Consider the following 27,627-nt stretch of genomic DNA (forward strand, 5'->3'; position numbering starts at 1 on the left):
TGTCACTACATGTGAATAAAATGATCATCTTCTGCCCTTTTCTGATTCTTCTTATAAGTTTGTTAGGTTTAGAAGGAATGAAGACATTGTTTCTACAACTGGCCGTTTGTTTTCTTACCTAGTTGTTTATTTTTTGCCTAAGGCACTATAGGAAAGACTACACAATGGCAGTGGAGAATTAAAAAGGGACTGAGATTTCCCAGAGAGCCTGCAGTATATTGGCAATGGCATAGAAGCTTCCACACCAAAAAGCTCTAGGGATGATTGGAAGAAGATGGGTGAAATACAATTTCTATAGGCGGAACGATTTTACTTAAATATCTGCAAAACCAACACTCAATATTAACAGAGCAATGATGGAGTACTAAAGACCACGGAGCAGGAAATAGAACAATAAAATAGTAATGTATTTTTAAATATAAAAGTAATTCTTCTGAGATGCTATGCACTTACCTTAAAGGTATTACCATTGCGTTGGGAACTATCTTCAGAGCTAATTTGTAAGTCTCATAAAAACACTAAACTCATTGCTCTTTCCAAATTAACACACACAGGTACAGATACCAGTCAGAGATGAAGGATGGGTGGTATCTCAGAAACGAGATCATAAAACTGTAGAATCTCAGAGCCAAAAAGGACCCCGAACAGCCCTCCTGCCATCAACATGCTGGCAAACATCCATTCGGAATCCATTTGTTCCATTCCAGTGGAAACAAACTCGCTGCTTAACAAGGCAGCCCAATCCACTGCTGGTCACCTCTGTGTGGTCACCTCCTCTAGATGCTTCTTAGCTTAACAGCCCTCATAAATAACACTGCACATAACGTTCCTGAAGGTCGAGTCAGCGAAACTAAAACAGCCGCCTTGATCTGAACACTGTATGTCTATTCCTCCTAGAACTGCATTAACTGTTTAACAGCACTGTACTCAGTCAGCTCTCTGTAAGGTTATGGTCTACTAACAGCCCATATCTTTTTTATTTAAATAAAGATGAAATGTACCTATATATTTAAACTCTCACATGCCTTTAAATATATCCTTCTTCAATTTTACCTGTCTTAAGGCCCATCATGTCAACTTCTGTTGAGAACTTTCCGAATGCCCAGTCTGTGCTGATTATTCCTCCTAGCTTTGTGACACTTACATATTGCATGTGCTTATGCCTGCATTAAATTTACAGATCAGGATGGGGCCAGGCACCGAGAACCGTGTGACCCAACATCAATCAATCATTTAAAAAAACAAAAATAAAAAATAAAACAAACAAAAAAGCTCCTCGTAAGTGGCAGATAGGACGAGGGTCCAGCCATCCTGACTCCCAGATCACCACTCAGGCCGTACCGTCGCCTCTGGTACATTTGCAACCACAGAGTAAAGGGGCAAAAGTGAAGTTCTCAGCAGTAACATGATACTGTCTTCTGTGACAGCCTCATGGCCAGGCCAGGAAATCATGGGCAGGACGAGAATATACCCATGGACTCTGAAACTGAGTTATTACTAACTAGCTGTGTTATCCTGGGAAAATCACAATTTTCCCAGGTCTCAATTTCCTCATAGGTGACATGAGGTTACAGGTACAAATCTCCAAGATGCCTCTAAACACAGAGACTGTATATTATGACCCTATGACATCACGTGTCCTAGTATCTAATGTGCTCAGGAAGCAAAGCTGTGTGAGTAATGAGACCCAAAGAATCCAAAGTCCTTCTACCATACGCACATACGAAATCTTTAAACTCACTTTGGACACTTTGAGAAAATGCTTTCACCCAGGCATACATTTTAATAAATTTAATGTAGGTAAGAACTTCATTCATCTTCTGGACACGGTCATCGGTGGCAGCCACACATTTTCTCCTAAAATATGCAGTGAGCCGTGATGCAAACATCTGAAAAGAAAAGCGATGCCACACCAAATCAAAGCTCATTCCAACTTGAGAACTGCCTAATCTGCTTAAGATCACTCTCAATAAAATGAGCATATAATTCTGTTTGGACAGGCCAGATTTCATGTAGTTATACTGTGACCTACTGACTGATAGTATTAATTCTCTTCTCTTTACAAGGCAGTGAAGACCAATATTTGTTCTCATAGTGACCACAGGTACAGAGTGCTACCAAAGGGGAAGCAGGAGAGTCACACCAGAACCAACCCGAGAGGGCGTAACTCAAACACCCCTGTGTTACATGGGGGCAGGAGGGTTCACCTGCTGGTCTTCTCCTTCACCCAGACTCTCTCTTTTTCTTTTAATAGTTTTTTTTTTGTTTTTTAAAAACTCAGTCTTGCTAAGTTGCCCAGGCTAGTCTCATACTCCTCGGCTCAAGCTATCCTCTGGCCTTAGCCTCCCAAGCAGCTGGGACCACCCCAGCTACCATGGTGTGCCACCATGCCTGGCGAGACTCTTCCTTTTTAAATGTCATTAGGAGCCACTGCCTTTATGCAGATGACACTTTACTTCCTCTCAAGTCACATTTCTGCCCATATGGACTAAGCACTGTCCAGCTCCAGATTTTTCCAAGCCAGGTAACTGCTTTGAGGAAATTTCCAATCAGAGATGTGATACCCCAGTGATGCCTACCATAACCCACTGGAAGTAACTCCTCTCCTAAGGAGAAACTGCCAAGACACAGCTAGGAGATTTACTCACCATTGCTGGATAAAAGAGGATAAAAACAGCAGATCCCAGGAAGCCTGTTGGTCCCAGGATAATTACATTATAAATCATGCCTAAGATGGCAACAATGGGTCCTCCAGCCAACAAGCTGCCAACAGCAGCTGCCTCAAACATCCTGTGCCCATCGTTGGAGCAAATGTTGATGAGCTACAAGATACAAAGAGCAGTGAGGGGGCCCTGCAAGGACACAGGTCACTTGTCTCAGGAAGATAAAGGACAAAGCAGGGCCCCAGAGGAAAGGAAGCAGCTCATGCTGGGAAGTTGGTCTTTGCCGTGAAGCAGACATCCCTCACTCACCTCACCCAGGGACTTTTCTTTAATGTTCTTTAACTTAAGGATCTTCTTAAATGCCATAGTTAGGATGGCCCCCCGCAAGCGGACACCAGTTCGGTAATTCAATGCCCAAGTGAGTGCCAGTGACCAAGACCGCACAATTTCTGTCAGGAGGAGGCCTAGGACTAACAGCAAGCTGTACTGCAGGTTAGACTCTGTTGCCTGGGTGTACTCCAAGAGGTGTTTCACCATGAAGGCCTACAGGGAGAAACATACACCACTGTCAACACCCCCACAGCACCCACACACAAGGCCATAGCTTTATGTTAAGTTAGAAAGAGTAGGCAGCTCCACTGTACAGGGACCAGTGTGCAAGCAAAGGAAAATCTTCTTGGAGGACCAAATATCACTACAATCTGCCTGATGTAATTTAGTCAGGACATTTTGCAGGAGGCAAGTCTAATTAGAGACTTTCTTCTTAAGGACACTATCAAAACCATTACTCTTTCTAATGTAACATAAACCTGTCCATGAGCTGAAATTAATTCTAAACACATGGTCATTCAAAAGTATATCTTTGACCTTATTCCAGTAACTCCACACATGGATACATTTCTTTAAATGAAATTAAGACCTTTTTTTGGGATCGTTTCAAACGTGCTTATTTGATAAAAAGGAACAGTGTACCTACAGTTGTACTGGGGAAGAGTGAGAAGTGCATTTGCAAAACATTCCTGAAAATAAACATCAGCAGTTTAATAGTACAGAAGAGAGCAAACAAAGCAGACTATCAAAAATCCAGAGACCCTCCCATGGGCCCTCCCCACTCCCGACTCCCTCCCAAAAACAAAAACATGTTACCTCAGGTAGCATATGTCTAACACCACCTGCAGAGAGGGAAGGCAGCCAGCCCCCAAGAACCACCGAGTGCCACCTCCAGCTCTGAGGTCCTGCAACGCCGGAGCACACACTCACACAAGGCACATTCAGCAACAGTATTAAATACCAGAAGTGGGAAGTAATGTACTTTTATTGAAAATGAAAAAAATATAAAAGTACCATCTTCAAAGAGCATCTCACAAACACTGTACAACAGGAGCATTGCAGTAACATACAATGGGAACATACAGAGTCGAGTTATACAGGGCTAGCCATCTAACACGTCATCTGGCCTCTGACTGTTGTTTTATCTACACACAGTGGAAATACAGAATAGAACCAGCATCTGTTTCCAGAGTCCGAAGTAGTACACCAGGCTGACAGCACTCAATCAGTTAGGGCTCCTGAGGTGGCAAGGATTCTGCAAGGGAGTAGATTCTCTAGGATTAAAGACCTTGCTGCTAAGGAAAGAGAATTAAAAACAAAACAAAACTAAAAACTCCCCCAAAGAGGTACTCTGCTCAAAATTGCTGGTGCTATTGGTGCACTAAGCTGGGAGGAATTACCTCGGCTCAGGACAGAATACAGAATTCTAGGCCTCGAGGAAAAACTGGTGGCACCCTTCTGAGTCTTTTCAAGTCCTTGTAGCTAAAATTGATCTTGACAAAAATAAAACAAAACGAACCACAACAAAAGGCGGCAAAATCAATCCCCCATCCTAAAGGAAGAAAAAAAAATGATCTCGAAACCCATCCACCCATCTATCCTGGTTCCTCATATCGGAGGTTACTGCCGCAGTAACCCAGAGCTGAATGACAGACAATGGAGGCCAGACACGATCGTCCTGGGGTAACTAATGCCGAATCCCACAACCCAGACTGTCTCCGGGTTAATTTGTATTTCTCATTTTTCCTGAGAGTAAATTAATATCAAATGACCACTAGGTCCTAGGAGAGACCCCCACCAATCAGATTTATGTCAAGTTCCAGTAAATAACCTGATCAAATGGGAGATTTCAGATTCCAAGAACTACTGTATTCCACCTCTCCCCTTCCTCAGATTTTTAGGTTTATATCCATTGCTTGGGTCACCACTGTGTACAGCTGGTTGTTGGTTTACTAGCAAGAAGATTGGCTTCTTTTCCAGTATGCAATCCAAAATGTGGAACTGAGTCACAGGGTCAAAGCCCCTTTTCCTCACGTGAAGCAACTCAGTAAGATGGCGGTGCAGTGAAGCATGTTCCCACACACCTCGGCACTGATGGAGCAGTCTCCAAAGGAAGGCTGAAGGGACAGCAGGTTGTTGTTTTGGGCTCCTTCCTTCCCATACCTTTAGAGTGCCATTTTTCAGCACCGGGTAATAGCATTAGCACCTCCCAGAGGGGAGGAGCAGGGAAGGTAAAAGACATAATGACTGTTTACACTATGCAAAACTTTCAAAGGGGGAAAAAGAGGAAACAGCAGATTAAAGAATTTCCAACACATAGGGTTTTTAAAAAGCAATGACATTTCAAACCATTTTGTATGGCATAGAAGAAAAAAAGGTTTTCATGAAAAATCCAACCAAAATTTAGTTTTTAAAAAGTTTACAAATTTATCATTTAAATCTAAACAAACTGGAAGAAAACGCAAGACTGTCAGCATAGCTGTCTGGCTGTGGAAAGCATTCCCAGTGAATAAACTTTACCTTACCTGAACTCTTGGCGAGAGATTCTGCCCAGCTTGACTCTCTCATTCTGACCGCAGAATACAGCCATCCTGAAAATTCTAAAGAACAGCTTCTGTCACTGGTTCCACTACAGAGAGACTCCCCCCAAATCCAGATCCTGACAGCACCAAGCAAGCTGCAGCTGGAGAGGGGTTGGAAGGGTGGGAAACTTACCTCTCTAGAGGCTTTACACTGTCCTTTCCCCAAAAGGCCCTGGAGCAGAGCTAGCATTCACCAAGAGATAGCACTGCAGGAGGTAGCCTTCTCTTGCAGATCTACAGGGCGGATGCTAATTCTTTGCAAACAGATCAGAGGTCAGGCCTGGTCTTTTAAAACTGTCTTAATCCAGGAAGGCCCCAAAAGCATCTCTGTAAATTTAGCAATTTGGCTACTCGATAGATTCTGGTACTCCAATAACATTATCGTGACCCTTGGGCAACCTGCACACAGCACTGGTCCACTGGCATCACCAAAACCTTGGATCACCTTGATGCATAAATGGCCAGCAGTCACAAAAAACTGAAACACAACAACTTTGATTGTGTTCCATTCATTGTGTGTGTGGCTACCAAGGTTCAGTGAGACCCGAAGGCGGACAAAAAATAATGATGCTACATTTGGGGAGCCCACATTTGGGGAGTCCATTCTTACGTAGGTTTCCAAAAGAATAGATTAAACTAGTTTGACAGTCATGCCAGGTTACAAATTTTGCAAAAATCTAAAATGGATGTTCCTCGAAAGGATAAAAGAGGTTTGCTCATTGCTAGTACTAATCTCAAACCCAGCCTGGTTCTTCAATTTCCAATTAAAAGAAATGCATTAGAACTGGAGCTCCAAAAAAAGAAGTTTGCATTGTTTACACTTTTAAATCTTTATTGTTTACACTTTCAAATCTTTTTATCAATAAGAGGGATGCATGAATCCATTGCTTTCTCAGTTGTTCTAGGATGGAATCTCATGAAATAACACTGGCCCTGAGGTGTTCTTCCCCAAAAGCGCAGAGAGAAGAAAAAGCATGTTACTGTTTTCCTGTTAAAGGAAGGCTCTCAGCTTTCCCTGGCATCTAGAAGAGTTTATTAGAAATTAGTATCCCAGTGCACTGTACCATAAATGAGAAATTAAGGAATATACAAATGCTCAAGGGAGTGACTGGAAAGCCACCACCAAGCTGAACATGCACAGGTAACTTTTTTCCCCCAAAAAATTAAAATCCCAATAATCCACGGAATTTTTTTGATTTTTATTTTTTTTTGAGGGGAGCCAATGAGGTTGTTGCACTGGCCAACTGGAAGTAAAAATGCCCATTATCGCTTTATTAAGAAAGCCTGCATATGGTGCTACCCAGATGAAAGAATTCTATGAAGGATCAGAGCAGCCACCAACCCTGTAGTGAAACAATGACAGAAGCTCTTCTTGGGGGAAGCTGGCTCTATGAAAATGTTTGCCAATTTGGTCAATAATATAACATAACATTTCAATTACATGGTCCTTCTTACTTAAAACTTATATAAAAGTATGTTAGTTGGTCAATTAATATAAAAACTCAATACCAGAAAAGTAGTGTTCTCTGCTTCATAAAAGAGATCAACACTTTAACAAGAGGCATCAAACATTTAAGGAAAACAAAAACAAAACTGCAAATTAGTTTTACCTAATCACCATGCATCGTGATTGCATACTTACCCAAACCATGAACCTCCAGCTTACCCACACACGGAAAATGCACAGTATAAGCAGTACTACTGCTCCGATGCCTCAAGGCAAATATGTAGAGAATAGATTTAATCAAAGTCTCAAGTGTAAGGCAGCACAGCAGGTGTAAGGAACAGGTGCCCAGAAAACAGCGTGAATGCCACAGGCTCTCTCACCTACTCTGCTTCAGTACAGTCTAGGAAACACCACAGCTGCCACCCCAATGCTTGCCACATAGTTCACACTATAAACCAGACTTAAAGTGGACTCCAGGTCAGACTCTTAAAAACCTCAACAGTCCTCTCGTTTCCTCAGGACTCAACTGCCACAGACTCGCCAAACACGCGACACCTCTGCCTCCAGGCACCCAGCATGTCATCGGCGCTGGCTTACCAGCCATGCCACGCAACCTTCTCTCACCCACTCACAGCACCGCAAGACACATTTGCCTGGACCAAAACTGTCATTTCATGTGGACACACAACCAAGAAGCACAGTCCTGTGCAGAACTGGAATCAGTTCAGTTTCTCCCCCAACCCAGGAAAGCAAGCCAGTTGTTTCTTCTCTGGCAACACTGTCCCCTCATCCTCCCAGCGGCTGACAAGCCACTGTTTTGCTCCAAAATCCATCGACCCCTTTCAACAGACCTGGAGGCATCTCTAAGGCTACCTAGCCCAAAGCTGAGCACAACCCCTGCAACAGAACAAGAGCGTTAGAGCTGGCCGTGGCCGGGCCCCTGGAGACTGTCAGAAAGGATGGTTAGACTTACTGGTCCGCTGAAGCCAGCCAGCTGCGTGATCATCAGGCACACGATGGACAGGACGAGCCTGGTGCGGCAGAAGATCCACACAACCCTTCGCAGGGAAGCAGCGTCTGGCCCCGCTTCATTCAGCTCTTCTTGCCACAGTCTCTCTAGTCTTAACAAGGGCACATGTCCTCGTTACACTCTCCCCAGGGGAAAAGGCACACCTAGCTTCCCTCCTGCCATCGCTCTTTGTCTCCAGGCTTTGTCACCACTCACACAAGTCTCTCCTTTAAAATTGTGCACATAGTCTTCATCTTCAGGAAGAAAATACCCTTCCGGGGTAGCTACAGATTTACCCTGTACAGGGAGCCTCTCAGGATACAGAAAATGATTCGAGCGAAAGCCTTTCCTTCCACCCAGAAAAGTCACCCCTGAATGAAATGTGTAAGGAACTCCCTTTCTCAAGGGTCCCCAACCCTTTCTGAAGGTTCCTGTAGTAAAATGTGAAGTTGTAAACTAAGTTTTAATCATGACAATCAGCTACCACAAAAATGTACTGTCACAAGGCAGCAACAGAATCTCCCTGCAGACTCAGGAAGAGAAGCGGGGCTGAGAGAGAGAGAGAAAGCCCGTGGTTAAAACAGGATCAAAGGTGAAATAGGAGTAAAGCAAAAGAGCAAAGAGAAAGAGTCATCCCCAGGCCGCCCTCCCTCCACAGGACAACGCAGCTCTTCAGAGGACACAGAGCTGCGGACTTCACACTCCTAGCTCAGGCCCCACCCACCCAGCACTGGGAGACCAGGGTGGACCAGAGACGCCTACCTTCTGCAGTTCACATCAGAGGACTCGTGCTTGGACAAAGACCATACGTCCTCCATTAAGAGCTCCCCCTTCTTGTGGGCCATGCGGGCCAGAGGAGAAAGCCATGAAAAAGTCATGCAAGAGAAGAGCCCAGCATTGTCCACTGGGTGCTGGTGTCTAAGGAGAGAAAATCGAAATCACAAAACTGTCAACACACACTGAGAGACCAGCCAGTATTTAAAATACACTGAGCAGGCCAGGCGCGGTGGCTCACACCTGTAATCCTAGCATTCTGGGAGGCTGAGGTGGGAGGATTGATCAAGGTCAGGAGTTCAAGACCAGCCTGAGCAAGAGTGGGACCCCTGTCTCTACTAAAAATAGAAAGAAATTATATGGACAACTAAAAATATACATATAGAAAAAATTAGCTGGGCATGGTGGCACATGCCTGTAGTCCCAGCTACTCGGGAGGCTAAGGCAGCAGGATCGCTTGAGTCCAGGAGTTTGAGGTTGCTGTGAGCTAGGCTGATGCCATGGCACTCTAGCCCGGGCAACAGAGCCAGACTCTGTCTCAAAATAAAATAAAATAAAATACACTGAGAAGGCCAACATGGTGGCTCATGCCTATAATTCCAGCACTTTGGGAAGCCAAGGTGAGAGGAGTTTGAGACCAGCCTGAGCAACATAGCAAGATCCTGTCTCTACAAAAAACAGAAAAATTAGCCAGGTATGGTGGTGTGTGCCTGTAGTCCCAGCTACTCAGGAGGCCGAGGCAAGAGGATCGCTTGAGCCCAGGAATTTGAGGTTGCAGTGAGCTATGATGACGCCACTGCACTCTAGCCCAGGCAACAGAGTGAGACTCTGTCTCAAAAACAAAAAACAGAAAACACTGTATAGCAAACAGAGGTCTTCCCAGCTGGTCTAATCTTAGCCTGAATTTTCAAAAATGCTTTTGATGCTTTCCTGACGAGTCATTAACCAGCAGGGCCTCTTACTTGGAAGTGGTCCGGATGGGCTTCAGAGTACTCAAGCCATGATGGTACTTTCCCTTGGGATGTTCCTCATCCAGAATTCTGAGCTGAGAATGCATAGAGACATCCAGAGAAAGGCCCTCCGCTCGGGCTGCTGTTTCCAAGGCATCTTGGCATTCCAGCTGTTCCAACAGACAGGGAGGGAGGCAAGAGCACAGTTAATGGACAGGTGAGAGGCAAATCTAACTGATGGCAGATGAAGCAAACCAGCTTCATCTTCACTGAGAAATCCCAAGGGATAGGAGGTTCAACACTAACTTTGCATGATATGAACCCACTAAAGAACATTCAGCTAGATATTTAAAATTTTTTAACAGACTTTCCTTTTTTGAACAACTTTAGGCTTACATAAAGACTGAAGAGAGCACAGAGCATTCCCATATACCTCCTCACCCCCCCATCTGTTCCCCAACCATTTTTCTTATTATTAACATCTTCCATTAGTGTGATACTTTGGTTACAATTCACATGCCAATGCTTTAAGTAAAGTCCTCAGGTTACATTAGGGTTCACTCTGAGTTGTACATTTTAAAATTTATATTTTTATCACCAAATATTTCATCTTGTTTCTCAAGATGAGAAACAAGTCAATTACTGAGAGTCAATTACTTCACTACTAACTGCAAATTCTATTGCTCATTTTCTGTGACAAAAATTTCACAATCAGCCCCAATTAAACAGGTCTGTCACACAGTAAGAGCCTCCTGTATCTCTCTCTTATCAGCAACAGGGAGAACAGAACATAGGTTCTCAGCCTGGCTGCGTAGCTAAAGAGCTCCAATCTGCCTTTCTTGCAGCACGAAGCAGAGGACCTCATGAGTTGACATATAATTACATATTACTTACTATAAAGCTTATAAATGTTAATTAATTAGATTAACAAAAGTGCATGTAATTCAAGATCTGACTGTGGCAGAAGAGGGTGGGCCAAGAATCTGAACACATCTGTCCCATTTACTGTAAAAGTGCTCAAAAAATAACTCTAAAGGTAACTCAAAATTTATGCTTTCCTGTTGCAGAAGGGGAAGCCTCAATTTCCTTATCTTCCTTTTCCCTCTGAGCAGTGAAACTCACATCATCACAAATATTTCCAGCAATTATTGCGAAATACAAAGAATGGATCCGAAAATCGAGAAAAAGTTAGATGGTACAGCATCAACACACCACATCTTACACAAAGCAGAGTCTATTTTCATACACCACCTCTTTCCCACAAAGAACAAAGGACACTCAAATAATAGCAGAACTGAAAGGGTAGCATTTGTGCACAGGCGTCACCTGGATGCGTAAGCAGATCAAATACCGTAGCTTCACTTCACAGCAGTTGCATATTTTCGGATAAGATAACTGCTTGGTATCAGGGAAGTTTACAGCCCTGGAATGTACACTTGTTTGTGAAAAGCAAGATAGACCAGGTTTCAAGAGAATAAGCACACAACGTGACAAATGAGTCAACAAGAAGAAAAGGATTCACTCTTTATGTATAAGGTGAACACTTAATTTAGTGGTTAGAGACTACTGCACTTAGTAATGAATTGAGGGCTGCTGAGATTCAAGGACAAAACAAAGGTTTTTTTTTTCCTACCTTTAAGCTGCATGTAATCACAAAGAGAAGAAAAAACAACTATTGGATTGAGAGAGAAGATACACTAAAAATATAATCACACATACTATAAGTGAGTAGAAACTTGGAATCTGTACAAAGTAGGTACAGAATGTTACAAGGACTTTATTTGGAGATCCAAAGCTTCAGAAGATGGTAAAAGATTAAAATACCACCTCAGGTACACACTGGGCATCTGCCAAAATGGATTATGTACCGGGCCATAAAGCAAACTGCGGTAAGTCTCAAAAGAATGACATCATATAGTGTATGGGCTCTGACCACTTTGGAATTTAGTCAGAATCCAGTAACAAGAAAATCACCAAATATTCAGAAGTTATACAATACAATTCTAAATAACTTAAGTTAAAAAAGACATCAAATGGAAACTAGAAAATATTTTGAGCTAAACAAACTGCAATACATCAAAATTTCTGAGATGCAAGTAAAGCAGAGCATAGAGTGAAATTTTGATTGCTTTAAAAGCGTATATAAAGCAAAGAAGATAGGAAAATCAATGCTTTAAGTTAGGGGTTGACAAACATTCTCTGTAAAGGGCCAGACTGTAAATATTTTAGGCTTTGGGGGCCAAGAAACAAAATCAAGGATATCATGTAGGTACTTCTATTACAAGAGAAAACAAATTCCCACAAAACGGTTATTGACGAAATTCAAATTGTAATGGAGTACAATTTTTTATAATACAGGTCTGTTCACAAGAAGAATGTAATTCTTTTGTGGAGGAATAATATTTCACTTAACTGGGGTTTAAAACAGTTTTCCCTTTCATCAAAATTGATTGCAAATCTTCATCTGTTAATGCTGATTTTGTAATGAGATTTTACAATTTCATCTCTGAAAATGTCTTCACAAAGATAGGTACTGCCAAATACTGAAATCAATCCATGAGTATATGATTTTAATTGAGCACATTTATCTCTTGGAAGGCATTATAGAATTCTATTAGATTTTTCTCTTGACATTTGCCTTTATCATGTCATTACATTGCTGATTAATCATTTCCAATTTAAAATAGTGTGGAAGCTACTAAATGGCACAGTTAAATGGATTTTTTTTTATTGTGGTAAAATATATATAACATAAAATTTGCTGGCTGGGCACTATGGCCATGGCTGTAATCCTAGCACTTTGGGAGGCCAAGGGCAGGAGTTCGAGACTAGTCTGAGCAACATAGTGAGACTCCTCCTGTCTCTACAAAATATAAAGAAATTAGCCAGATGTGGTGGCATATACTGTAGTCCCAGCTACTCGGAGGCTGAGGCAGGAGGACTGCTTGAACCCAAGAGTTTCAGGCTGCAGTGAACTATGATCATGCCACTGCACTCTAGCCTGGACAACAGAGTGAGACACTGTTCTCAAAAAAAAAAAAAAAAAAATTGCCATATCAACCATTATTAACTGAACAATTCAAGGGCATTAATTATATTCACAATGTTGTACAACCATTGACACTATCTATTTCCAAAACAAATGGATCTTAAGATATGGAAATTTCCTTTGTACTTCACTGAAGTCTAAAAAACACTACCGGAATCATAATTTGAGCTTGGAAAATCTATTCACTACACATTTGTATTGAAATGGAGTTCTCACATCTCATTTTAACTTTTGACAGCATAAGAAGTATATAAAGCAGCCTGACATTATTTATGATTCAAATATTAGTTATCATCAAAATTTACCATGGTACCATTTTAAATTCTCACTAGCAATATACAAGGGATACAGTTTTTCCACATCCTCACCAGCACTTGGTACTGGCATTATTTTTTATTTTAGCCATTCTAATAAACATGATATGGTATCTCACTGTGGCTTTCATTTGCAATACCCTAATGGTAAATAATGTTTAACAGCTGTGCCTACTTGCCACATGCACATCCTTGTGAAATGTCTGTTCAAGTCTTTTGCCCATTTTCTAAGTGGATTATTTTCTCATTGTTGAGTTTAGAAAGCTTTTTATACATTCTGGATTCAAGTGCTTTGTCAGACATGTGATTTGCAAATACTTTCTCCCATTTTATGGCATATTTTTATCCTCATAATAGGGCCATTCAAAAGCAAAGTTTGTAATCTTGATAAAGTCTAATTGATTGATTTTTTCTGTTATAGATTGTGCTTTTAGTGTCATGTCTAAGAACTCTTTTCTAATCTTGGTTCATGAAGATTTTCTCCTAAAGGTTTTATAGTTTTACATTTTACATTTAGATCTACAATTCATTTTGAGTTCATCTTTGTATAAAGTTCAGGCAAAGATTCATTTTCTTTTTGCCATACATGTCCAATTGGTCTAACACCATTTGTTAAAAAGACCATTTCTCCTTCAAATTATTTTGCACCTATGTCAAAAAGTTGGCCGTACTTGTGTGAGTCTATTTCCGGACTCTATTCCATTGATCTATTTGTCTATCCCTGCACTAATACCACTAACTTGATTACTGTCGCTATAAAAGAAGCCTTAAAATAGGTACTGTGATACCTCCAAATTTATTCTTTTTAAAATTGTTTTAGCTATTCTGATTCTTTTGCCTTTCCCGGTGAACTAAGTTCAAGTGTTAAAAGAGTTTTATAAACATCTTTTGATGTTTTAGAAGCATCAGAAAAGGAAAACTTGGTATGCCATCCATTAAAACGATTACATGAGAATGGCCTATTAGCACTAAGAGGAAACTAGAATATTCACATTTTCTTTCAGTCATTCTTTCAACAAATAACTTACTAAGCACCTCCTATGTACAAGACTATTCCAGATGGTGGGAACAAAAATATGCCAATTACTGTGTGTATAACACATTATTTCATTTTCTTCATCTCTAAAATGCCTAGTGACAGTTTTCACCAAAACCTATTAACAGAAATGTAAATAGACTTAATTTTAAAAACCTCTGATTGCATAAGTTTTGTTCCTTTGACTGTATATAACAATGTCATGTTCCACCACCTCCTGGGTAATAGATTACTTCCTGTACTGGAAAATACCAAATTCAAAGGCTCTTTAAAAAGATTCAAATGAGAGTTGGCAGGCAAGACTTCACTCCTCCACGTTTACTGTGAGTACTGTAGTGGCATTATCCAATGCCTGTAATACGGCAAGGACTGAGGGCTCCTGTACTGCCTTTGACTTTAGAACAAGGCTCTCAGTACAATTTTATCCTGACAATGACAAATCCTCGTAAAAGTGGTTGAAATAGCAGGGCAAAGGCAATATATGTAACTAGGTTACATATATTTAACCTATATTAACATATATTTAGTGATACATAACATTTGTACCCCTGTAATATTCTGAAATTAAAAAAAAATTTTTTAAAGTGGTTGAAATAGCACTAATCCTCAAAATTTTCATGCACTGATAAAACATGGAGTAGGAATTCTCACAGTAAGTGTATAGAGAAGTCTATACTGTTGATCTGAGAGAATCAAAACTTGCCACTGCAAACAACACACTTTCCAAGTCACATCTGATTTCTGGTATTCTTTCCTAAACATTTTTCCAAACTGTCAAAGTCATAATATGGTTACTTACTGCCCATGTCAGGAAAATGAAATATCAGATGGAAATACGAGGACCTTGATGCAGGATCCTCTCTTTAGAAGGAAACATAGTCCCATTTTTCATATTTGCACCCAGCTCCTTCAGGGAAAGTTCTCGTGAAACAATAAGCAACAGATATTTAGCTGCTGGCAACAACTCTCACGTTAACATTAAAAAAAAAAAAAAAAAAAAAAAAACCCCGCAAAGAGAAAAGAATTTTCTTACTCCAACAAAACTATTTTCTCTCATGGCCTTACTGTATTAATATCTCCATAGGGAGAATGTTCCCATAGTTGGAGGCCATAGGGAAGTACAGTGATTTCAAACGTGGATTCTACAAGACAGAGGTTTGAATGCTGACTCTGCCAACCTTCAGCATGTTACCAGATGACTATTTTAAGTTTCAGTTTACTCATTTCACAATGGTGCATGCCACATAAAGAGGAATTAACAGGATAATGAAAAGTGTTTAAGCAAAGTATTGAGTATAAAATAAAACATTTAATACATATTAACTATATTACCCAAATTTATCTATCAAAAAAAACTTAGGGTGTATCTGAACTATTTCCTCTTTCCTTTAGCTTCCCCTGATACTTTGAAGGTCAGGGAATTTATTTCCTTCCTCCTATGTCTTCCCCACAACCTATACCACTGCAGTGGGCCACTTCCGGTAAGACCTCCTAGAGGGAAAGCTGTCGGACTCTTGTTTGCCTCCCTGGCCCCTAGCACAGCCTAGAGCTTGGCAACTATTACTCAAATGTCAACTAAAATACTTTCCTGTTGCCTCACAATCTGCATTAACATCATTTAATGCTGCATTATATATCGCTAAGGAGATCTTAACCATTCCACTTCTGTTTAGATTCTCTATATGTCTGGCTTTTTATTAATATTATAATAAACAATTACTTAATAGTTTTTCTCTTTCCGGATTATTTAGGATAAACTCTATCAGTGGGATTACAAGATTAATGAGTGTAGCTCCAATTAGACCTCTAGCCAGTTTGCCCCAATTAACTTTATTACAGAATATGTACTCTAGCATTATTGCAAAAGAGAACTGCTAGCTCTAGCACTTTCATTTCTTTTTTGTTGACCAGGGGCTGCCTTTTTCTCACCTACGCTGGGCCATTACCAAGAAATAAAGGAAGTTAGGGCAATCTTCCTTGTTTATAGCCAAATCTCATTACTATGAGGTATTGGTAAAGGCAAACTGTTTACTTGAAGGCAACAAGAAAATCTGTATATATTAATTCATAACAAACCAACACAGCATTTATTATGTAATAATTCATAACAAACCAATACTATTATTATTTATTACATAATCAATGCTATGTTGGTTTGTTATAAATTAATATGACACTGTTTCAAATGCTTTATAGCAATTAACTCATTTAATCCTTGTAACAACCCTATGGGGCAGGTACTATTATCCCCATTTTACAGCTGAGGAAGCTGAGGCACACAGATGTTAAGTTGTAGCAGGGATCTGAACCAGACTCAAGTTGAGGCTCTTACTCAGTATGTTATGTGCCTTTCAAAGAAAAAAACAAGTAAATAAATCACAACTGTACAAGATGATCTCAGATGTACCTTCATAAACAGCTCTCCTCTCTTCCCGAGCATGAGTACCAGATTAAAATAAGCTCTCTGACTCTCCTAACTAACCTCATTATAAGCAAATGGTAGTTTCCAAAGTCAGTCACAATTACATGATAGAACAATACAACGTAAATAAAAAGTAAACTATTTTACTTAATTGCAAAAATGCACATCCATAATTGTTTTCAAACCAAAGATGAGCAGAGGCTGGAGGACACATACATTACAGACTTATATTTAAACAAAAAATAAATGCATTTTTATAGTAACTACACAGATGTCTCACATTTGTAACTATATGCTTAGATGTCTAACTTCTCTTCCTCTCTAGGCTTCCTTAAAAAGCTTACATGGCTGAGGCATGCCCGGAAAAAAAAGTGTGACTGTTAAAGGTAAAAATAAATATATAACGTACCACAGTTAACAGTCAAAGTGAGTTCTCAACATTCTAAGGCTGAATGAATTGAAAACGAAAATGAACCAAGAGAAAAGACTTAATATATTCAAGCAATAAGGGCTTACTGTATGGAAGCATAAATAACATAACAGGATAGGCAATCATGAGTCAATGAATATTGTTGGGACAAATAAATAACAGATTGCAGATGAATTGAGATCCAGGTTTCATACCAGACATTAATCCATCTTGAATTAATCCCCCAAAACTTACATAAAAATAATGAAATAAATAGAAGAAAATTAAATAGCATATTTAGGCCAGCTATGGAAGGGAGATAGACTTCTTTATCCCCTCAAAAGTCAGAAACTCATCAAAAGAAAGAAAGATGGGTTTTACATATAAAAAGGAAACTTTTTGCATAATGAAATTAGCATTAAAGAAAAGGGATAAAGCTAAAGAAGTGACCAGGTAACTAATAAAATACATTTCAAATACTGGGTTTACTGTAAAGTATATAATTTTTTAATCCATTCATTCAACAAGTACTTATTATTATTATATTTAGAAACAGGGTCTCACTATGTTGCCCAGGCTACAGTGCAGTGGCTATTCACAGGAGTAATCATAGCATACTGCAGCCTTGAACTCCTGGCCTCAAGCAATCCTCCCACATCAGCCTCCCAAGGAGCTGGGACTACAGGTGCACTTCACTGCCTTATTGAGGGCTTACTGTGTTCTAAACATTGTACTAGGTGCTAGGGACACAAGGGAGAACAAACAGACCCAATATCACCAATCAAGAAATATAAATTATTTAGCCTGACACAGTGGCTCAATGCCTGTAATCCTAGAACTTTGGGAGGCCAAGGAGGGAAGATCACTTGAGGCCGGCAGTTTGATACCACCCTGAGTAACATAGCGAGATCCCTTCTCTACAAAATATAGACAAATTAGCTAGGCACAGAGGTGTATATGCCTGTAGTCCCAGCTACTCAGGAGGCTGAGGTAGGAAGAGCACGTGAGCCCAGGAGTTCAAGTCTGCAGTGAGCTATGGTCACACCACTACACCCCAGCCTGGGCGACAGAGCAAGACCCTGTCTCAAAAAAAAAATAAAGAAATAGAAATTATTCCCAGATCTCAGATGTCCAAAAAAAAACCCCAAAAAAGCAATATAAATAAATTTTAAGATACAACTATATAGACCTTAATAAAAGCAGAGATAAAATTCAATATGGGAAAGAGTGAAATGTGGACATATACTACCTGAACACTCAAGTGATTTTTAATATGCTACCAACAGGCACTCAGGAGAGCAAACTGCTAATATGTAACACTTTACATATTCTGAGTCTCCATAATTTTACTGTATGAAGAAAAATCTTCCAAAGAAAAAAAATTATTTAACCCAAGGGTTTATAGATAACTAAACGTCTAATACAAGATTAATGACTAAACTACAGTAGATCAACACTCTAGCTCAGCACCGTCCAATAAAAATATAATGTAAACCACATGATATAATTTAAATTTTTCTAGTAGCCACATTTAAAAAGCAAAAGGTGAAATTAATTTTAATAATGTATTTCAAACCAAAGTAAAAAGTATTATCTTTCTCATATATAAGCAATATAAAAATTATTAATGAGATATTTTACACATGAGGGCTTTTTTTATACTATGTCTTTAAAATCTGGTGTGTATTTTAAACTTACAGCACATTTCAATTTGGACTGGCCACATTTCAAATGCTCAACAGCCACACGTGACTAGTGGCTACTGTCCTAGACAGTATAGCCCAGCAGTTATCAAGTGAGTTCTTTTGCTGGCCCAGAGGACATGTGGCAATACTTGGAGACATTTTTGGTTGTTCCCACTGGAGGGGTGCTGCTAGTTCTAGTGTGCAGAGGCCAGGGCTGCTGCTGAACATCCTACAATGCACAGGACAGTCCCCACAACAAAGAAGTATCTGGCCCAAAATGTCAATAGTACAACAGTGGCGCTAAATTGCTAACCATAGTTAGTACTTGATATAATCTGATCCAGGGGAATGTATTTTATGAGGCCATTTGTTTTTTATGTTATGATGCTTTCAATCCTTTTTAGAAGTAACTTTTCAAAGCTTCTCCTAAGATAAGATGAGGCACCTGTTTCTCTTTATTTCTTTAAAGGAACATGACAGACTGAACGGCTCTCCACGGCCAGACAGCCCTGTATACAGAAAGGCATCTGCAGCAGATGATTCATTGCAAAGGGAAAAATACTGCTTGATTCAGGAGTTGAGAAGAAAGTTAAACAAGGAACTTCTACTGCCACTGATACCTTCCCTATGACCCCGGGTTGGGAGACGCTGAGCATTATTTGTCCTGCCAGGGGGATGATGATGGGGCAGGAGTGGGGACACTGGGAGCTAAGAAGGGACAATGAAATTCAGACTCTGCCAAGGTTCAGACAAAGGCCAGGGAAACACACACTCAAATACGTGTACATCTGGTGAGGGAAACAAGAACAACTGGTCCGTAAGCACAGAGAGCTGCCATCCTCCTCTGTGGCACTAACCCCATCCTCATGTCTGTGATAATGAGTGCACCTATCACACCACACGCCCCGCGCATCTGGCTGCGCCGTCTCATTTTAACAGGCTGCCAGGGTGGAATGTTTGCTGACAGGGCAACCGCAGGCTTTCCCCCTGCATCGAGGCCCCTGGGACAAGATACCAGGGACCAGAAATCATCCCCCGGGATAAACTGTCCAATCTCCTCCTGACGCAGGACAACAGCAGGGTAGCCTTCCTAAGCCTCAGCGCGGAGGATTCATCCAAGTTGTTCCTTACGCAGAGGTTGCAGGCATCAGCTGGGAACACAGAAGTGCCTCTCAGCTTCCAAGGGGATTAAAGGCTGCAGCACTCCTGTCTGAACACCGCTCAAAGTATCACTGTATCCAGGGCACAATCAGAATCAACAGGGCTCAGATCCCACAATACAGTCTTCCTCTCCTCTCCCTAATTCATAAGATCTTAAGACAAACACAGAACAGGCAACCTCTTCTTCTAAATCCCTCCGGCCCAAGAAAAGCTTTCTGCAGATGTCCCTGTCCGTCTTTGTGACAAACATCCAGAAAGACAAGCTTTTAAGGGGAACTGCTATACCATCAGATACAGTTCTCAAGACTCAGAATATTAAAAACTAAGTGAAAAAGAAGAATTAAATGTGCTTCTAAATTTAAAAAGAAATTAAAAAGCTGACATCCTCCCAAGACCAGCTGACTTCAGGCTTTCCTATCCTCTCTATCCCCAACAAGTTAAAGAAACCTACCAAGCACATTTCCTCTCCCAACCCTTACCACATCCCCTCCCCAGTGGGTGGCTGACATGACCCTGACCTTTTTTTTTTTTTTTTTTTTGGAGACCGAGTCTTGCTCTGCTCTGTCACCCGGGCTAGAGTGCAGTGGTGTCATCATAGCTCACAGCAACCTCAAACTCCTGGGCTCAAGTGATCCTCCTGCCTCAGCCTCCCGTGTAGCTGGGACTAAAGGCGTGAGCCACCAGGCCCAGCTAATTTTTCTATTTTTTGTAGAGATGGGGTCTCACTCTTGCTCAGGCTGGTCTCAAGCTTCTGAGCTTAAGCAATTCTCCCGCCCCGGACTCCCAGAGTGCTAGGATTACAGGCATGAGCCACAATACCCGGCCTAACCCTGACCATCTTAAGCTCTTCTCTTAAGAACTTGCAAATGGCAGCCAAGAGGGTCAGCAAAATTCTAGAACCCAACCTACATGGGAAAGAAGCAGAATAGAGCCTACTATTCAAAGTCAGGGAACCTGCTAACCTCAGCCCTACCACTCAGCAGCTATGCTACACTGGGAAAATGAATTAACTTGTATATCAGCTCACTCTTCTGAAGCTGTTGTGTTAATCTCAGGCCAGTGATCAGCTAGTAATACAATTCAGAAGGGTAAATATACAAAGCCAACAGATGTAACTTACCACCGCCACCATGGTAAAACAGGTATTTTTCTGCAGTTCCTAATCTACCATTACCCCATTATCAGCAGGAATTTGAGGGTTTTCAGTTCTTTCATAAGATAAATTGCAAGGAATTCATTCAAAGTTCCTATTGTGTTGTGGGACTAAGATTTACTTTGTTAATAACATGATAAGGTTTCAAAGGATTAAACTGAAAATGGATCACAGGGGAAAAAAGGACTTGTAGGAAACATTTGGAACCCAATCACTGAGGGGATAGAACAGACTATATTCCATAAGGTCTAGAGCAGAGGTTCCCAGCACTGGCTACACACTGGAATCACCAGGGGAATGTTAAAATAATACCAATGCCTGGTTCCACTCTAGAGACTGATTTAACCGGGCTGGGATAGGGCTCCGGTACATGTTTTTTTTTTTTTTCAATGTTCTTCAAGTGGTTTTAATATGCAGCCTGGCCTGAAAATCATCGATTTAGACAGTGTAACTTGTAAATGTTGGTCTTTTGCATTTGACAAAATCCCTTCAACAAGATTTTCAGGCTTTAGCTTAAAGAAAAAGCCAAAATATAATTTTCAAATAAAACTTCCTTCAGTGCCTAGTCCAACGTGTGTTGAATGCTCAGTACATGGCACGAGGGGTTTCACCACGTGACCACTGAATGGCCGAGCAGGCCGGAACTGCTGGCCATGGTGAGAAGCAAGCACCACCATTAAGAGTTGGGCAGCATGGCTATTTTCCAGTGTGAGACACAACATTTAAGAAAACTAAGTGACGGCTCAATGCCATACCTACATAATACCAACTAAAAGTAAACAGAAGGTTGTAAAGTTCATGGGTTTCTTACAAAGTCAAACAACTATAACCATTTATCATTGGTTATAAAAGCCTGAGTGTGCCTATTTCTGTGACATATGGTAGACATCATAACAACACTCAAATCCTTCTTGGCAAGATTCGCTTTCAAAGCTCCAGGGTCAGGTACAGGTGTCAGCACTGTTGGCGTCTCTGGCTGTTCCTTGCTCCTTTCCTAGTCCAACACACTGGTACAGGGAGCGGGCAGAGAACCACCGTGCTTCAAAGAGGAGCCAAGTGCTCTGTTCTGCATCATCCAACTCCTGAAATAACATCACTGGGAGAAGCCCTAGCCCAGCCTGCCAAGTGCACTTCTCTCGTAGGCCTTACCTACGGGGAGGTAAGGCTAATCGGGAACCGGGCAGGACAGTCTTTAAGGGTCAATCCATCTTTTAAAGTACACACATTTATTTATAAAGTCAGTCTTACTTTCTGCCTCCCTGAGCAGTCTTTGGTAAAAAGAAGTTTTCATCTGTTATCTAACAACAATTAAGTTGATTCTTTGAACAGCTAATTCAGAAAATAATTAAATTATTAAAGCATATATAACATCTAATTATCTAAACAGGCTAACTCCCTAAAAGGGGGAAGGGAGGGAAGGCACAAATTTAATCCTGCTAATTAGTGGACTTCGGTGCACCAAATTAACTTAACTTCACATTAGTCTCTAAGCCTAACACTGATAGCTTCGACCACTGCAAAGACTTCCGAAGGCGCTGTTTCCTGTCCTTTGTTTTTAACTAAGAGAGAAGGAAAAATGGTGAGACATTAAAGAAAGCATTAGCAGAAGGCTACCTAACTGTGGAACCAAGATTTCATTGAAAAAGTTTTCATTAACCATTTGTAACTTCTAAGTTATCTTAACAAAATAAAGACTTAGGTACTTAAAACTGCTTTAAAAACAGGAAGCTAGTTCCAATACTATTCTTCCCTTTTGACAGAAAGCTCCTTTAACTCATGCCAACAGGCTATATTTATTTCCCTTAAGCAGCGTTTCCTAGGAAAGCAGCAGCAGTCTTATTGCAGCCGGCAATGTAAGAGAACTCATGATCTAGCAGCAGCCCAACCTCAGGAGCCCCATCGCGAGCTGCAGACGCAATCGCCGAGCATGAGAGCCACCTGGGCTCTGCACCAATGGCAGCACTGTTGTTATCTCGGCCAGAGAGCTCCAGGCTGCTATTGGAGACCAACATCTGGCACCAGGCCAGATACCTTATCACACCCAGCAGTGCCTAAGAGGCATATTTAACCTTATAAAGCTTTATGGATGCCTACAGGGAGGGGGAAAAAAAAAAGGCAAGTGTTACTCATCTTAACACTGTCCAGAAAATCTGCTGAGTCACTGAGTATCAATAGAGAAAAATAATGCAAAGTTGCAAAATACTAATCTCCTTCATCCTGCTGTCCTTCGTAACAGCAAAGTAGACTCACCGGTAATATTCTTGACTTTGAAAACACAAGGGCATAGACAAATTCACATCCCCTTAGTGTGTAAAGAAAACCTTTTGGGTAAAACTCTCTAAAAGTGTAATGTACTAAACTATTTTATGAAAACAATAGTTGTCTCTGGGTAGAGGGGTTAAGGGTGATATATGTTTTCTATAATCTTGCTTCGTATAGACTGCATAATGAGCCCCTATTTCCTTTCATAATAGTATGCCTTAGAATCATTTCTAGTAAGAGATTAGACCACATCCTTGATCCCTAGGATATAACTTCAGCTCACCCAAATCACTAATTATGAAAACTCCAACCAAGGTTAAAGAGTTAGCCCAACATAAAACTAAGGAAATACTAAATGAAAATCCCTGGATTTCATGAATACTTGCTTTGTTACCTTTCCTTGATGCAGAATATTCTAATTTAGTAGGAAGAAAATTCCACTAATGGTACACCTTAGAGAGAAGGGAAAAAATAAAGCAGTAATAATGGCACATGAACTTTAGTTGACTTCTGTTTATTTTCCATTCTTCCTCCTTTCCTAGATTAGACATGCTAGTGAAAAACAAGTCACCCTTAGCTTTGGCCTGAGAACATTAAGAAAACAAACCAGCACCACAATAAAACAAAGCTTATGAAAGCATCTGATAGCTTTGTCTTGCTTTTGCTTAAATATTAATTTAAAGCATCTAAAATCCAAACTCCTTGGCTTATTATTTAAGGACACACATAATCTGAAACTCACTGACTTATCCCTCCATATCAATGACTTCACACACTTTATGCTTAAAGACAACAGGGCCTGAGCATCCCTGCCCACAACTCTTTCTTCTGCCTGGCACGTTCTTCCTTTTTCCAAATTCTACCTATTCCTGAAGTCTCCAGTCACATGTTACCTCCCCCTGGAGTCTTTCCTGAGAGAGAAGCATTTTCTCCTTGTTATTAACTTCCATAGCACCTGAATTATAGTAATCTATGTATGGTACATGTTTGTGAGTTTAAGCTTCTATTGGAGGGGAGGCAGGCATCAATTTATCTTTACCTGCACCAGAACACTTGGTTCAGCACTGCACATGCATTCAGCGGGTGCTCAAATGCTTGCTAAATAAAAACATGAATAAACACTGCATCTTGAATAAAACAAACCAAGGCTCATGGGGTCATATAACCCACATGTGCATAGATGAACAGAATTATAAGGAAAGGGAGAACTGGAGACTATCATCCTAAGTGAAGCTATCTCAGGAATGCAAAACCAAACACCACATGCTCTCACTAATAAGTGGGAACTAATAGATGGGTATATACAGACACAAAGTGATATAAAGGACATGAGAAACCAAGAAGGGGGAGGGAAGGGGGGTGGGGGATAAGAACTCACCTATTGAGTACAATGAACACTATTCTGGTGATGCGCACACCAAAAGCCCTGACTTAAGCATTATACAAGATATCCGTGTAACCAAAATGCGTGAACCCCTTACTTAATATTTTGAAATTAAATAAATAAACAAATAAAAGGAATTATAAGGAAAGAGGCTCTGCCTGAAGAATCCTGCCTCCAGCACAGTAGCAGTGGTAAGGAGTGGCCAGGGTATAAATCTTCACATTAGCTGAATTAATGCCAGCCTAACATCAGCCAAAGTTCGCATTTCAGCTCAAAGAACTCACAGCAACAGAAGGCACCGCTATATTAACACTTCAGGATTAAAGGATGTCTGCTAAGCTTCAAATTATGTGTGGCCACAAAGCATTAGCTTTCTAGTCCCAAAGAAGGGGTAGGTGTGCAAATGCATTATTTCGACCCTAATTACCTCTAAGCATATCTGGGAAACTACACATATTTCAAGACGTGACTGATTAGAGCAATTTTCCCAAAGAGTATTTCAAAAGAAAGACTTGGTCACAATACTAAGAAATGGGCAAACTGTGGACTCTGCATCTTGGAGTACAGCTTGAGGGAAAAAAGCCCTAAGCACTGGTCTGTTTAAATCAGAACTTTATTCCTTGGTGCTTTGCTTATGACTTCTGTTTGACATAGTTTCGTGCTTCCATGTTAACTGGATCTATCAAAGCCTAACAGTGGTGAATGAAACCTTATTTTCCACTTAAGAGCCACAGATGTATCATTATCTTTTGTTACTTAAAGGTACTGTGTTTTATTTCTGATGGGTATTAGGCATACCTGGCATCTGGGAGGTCCTGTCCCAGATTTCCTCTCTAACAACTTATACAGAAATGATGGCTACGATGTTTTGACATGAAATTGCAAACTCTACTCAATTAGATCCTTAAAAAAAAACAACTGTGTGTTTATATAGGCACTCTACTTCCCAACTACTTAAACTATCCATTTTTATACCATCTCAGACTGAAAATTTTTTGTCGTGTTGCTAATTCCCTCTATCGGCAAACTCATAACACGAGACAAATTCAAGATAAACGTATCTGAGAAATTTTGTTTTTGACAGGTAGTATTCAGGAAGATTCTAGATGGTATATGAACTTTTAAAAATACTTAATAGCTATGCATTCATTTTAATGTGTATACAAAAATAGGTTGAATAAAGCTATGTGGTTTGTGTGTGTGGTTCCCCTCCCCCTTAGGTCTAGGCTAAGTAAAAGAGTAGAATAAAAAAAAAATTTAAGTTAAAAAAGTTCAGAGAGTATAGGATATAGTAAAAAAAAAAAAAAAAAAAAAATCACAAAAACAGTACTCAAATTTGAAAGTTTAGGAAATATGAAAGAATAATGAAAATAAATTCAGGTGGACTCCTAAAGTTTTATAAAAGTGATATTAGCAAGGCTTCAAGCACATGAAGGAAAACTGCTACCGTGGTGGCTAATGCCATCATTTAGGGAACAAAAGACACAGCAGTGACTCTATCTGCAGTTCTTCTCTGCCATATAGAGGAAAAGCTTGCTGCTGCTACCACACACCTTAATGTCAACTCTGCTCTAACAAGCTGGACAGGACTCTGTCCCCAGAAATTTCCCAGACCACAGTTCTACCTTTTCCTGCTCTGTAAGCCATCCTTGAGCAAGCCTGCTCACGCCCGTGGCTTAATCTACATGGACACACTAAAGGCTCCAAAAAGTTTTTCCCACCCTACTTCTTGTCTGTGCTCTATCTACCGATAATTTTACCAGGATAAACTTCAACATGTTCAAAATCAAACTCATTCTTATCTCTCAAATCCTCTCCTTTTCTTCCCATGTTTACTAATAGTTTTAAATTGTTACCACCAATCTCAGACACCCCAAGGCCTCCCTCCCCTTCCAGAGATTCATTCAATCTCTCCTCTCTCTTCCATCCTCACTTCTATGCTTTCAGACAGACACCTGGCCTGTCTCCCGTGGACAGGCCCAGTGGCCTCCTTCCTGACTGCTCCCTGTATTTTCTCTCTCCTGTAGAGGTTTTTTCCTGCATTGTTTCTATACTAATCTAAGATAAAGATCAAGTCTTAAAAGTCCCTTTTCAGTTCAACATCAGTAGCCATTAGCAAATTAAAACCACAATGAGATACCAGACACACCTATAATAAAAGCCAAAATAAAAATAATGATAACATCAAATACTGGCAAGAATGCAGAAAAACTCGGTAATTGCTGATGGGAATGTAAAATGGTCCAGCCATTCTGGGAAAAGAGTATTATAGTTTCTTATAAAACTAAATATGCACTTTTATTATATGACCCGACAATTACAGTTCTGGGCATTTATCCAGAGAAATGAAAGCTTCTGTTCACACAAAACCCTGTACCTGAATGTTCAAAGCACCTTTATTTATAATTGCCACAAACTGCAAATAACCCATGTGTCCTTAAATGAATGAATGGTTAAACAAACTGTGGTATAGCCATAACACGGAACATTCTTCAGCAACAAAAAGGAAAGAGCTACTGATGAAAACAAATTAGGTGGATCTCGAGGGAATCAGGCTGAGTGAAAAAACCAGTCTCAAAAGGTTACATACTATTAGATTCCATTTATATAGCATTCTTCAAATGACAAAACTACAGAGATAAAGATTAGTGGTTGCCAGAGATTGGAAGACAAGGGGAGGTGGCTGTGGCTATAAAAGGGTAGCATGAGAGATCCTTGTGAAAGGACTTTTGTATCTTGACTGTGGTAGTGGTCATACAAATCTACACATGTAAAAAACCTGCATAGAACACTTGCACGCACACACACACACAAATGAGCACATGTAAAACCAGGTGAAATCTTAACAAAGTCAATGGATGGTAACAATATCAATCATGATCCTGCTGCGATATTACAGTACAGTTGTACAAGATGTTACCACTGGGGGAAAGTGGATGAAGTATATATAGGACCTCTCTATATTATTGTTTACAAATGCATGTAAATCTATAGTTT

General features: G+C 40.4%; 1 protein-coding gene across 6 annotated transcripts in view; it reads right to left on the reverse strand.

The window, feature by feature from the left end:
• ABCC5 (ATP binding cassette subfamily C member 5) overlaps positions 1-27,627 on the reverse strand; it is an 80,361-nt gene that overhangs the window by 47,666 nt on the left and 5,068 nt on the right. For 2 of the 6 annotated variants that reach the window (XM_045539784.1, XM_045539785.1), the window contains exons 3-8: positions 9,768-9,925; positions 8,794-8,949; positions 7,996-8,143; positions 2,973-3,206; positions 2,649-2,822; positions 1,742-1,889 (exon numbers count right to left, since the gene is read on the reverse strand). In XM_045539784.1, the coding sequence (XP_045395740.1) occupies positions 1,742-1,889; positions 2,649-2,822; positions 2,973-3,206; positions 7,996-8,143; positions 8,794-8,949; positions 9,768-9,925 (1,018 nt within the window). Of the gene's footprint in view, positions 1-1,741; positions 1,890-2,648; positions 2,823-2,972; positions 3,207-3,635; positions 5,959-7,995; positions 8,144-8,793; positions 8,950-9,767; positions 9,926-27,627 lie in introns of those variants that run through there. The other 4 variants (XM_045539788.1, XM_045539786.1, XM_045539789.1 and 1 more) reach the window with 4 other exon arrangements.

The sequence above is a fragment of the Lemur catta genome, chromosome 1 (assembly GCF_020740605.2).
Source record: "Lemur catta isolate mLemCat1 chromosome 1, mLemCat1.pri, whole genome shotgun sequence".
Classification (NCBI taxonomy): Eukaryota; Metazoa; Chordata; class Mammalia; order Primates; family Lemuridae; genus Lemur; species Lemur catta.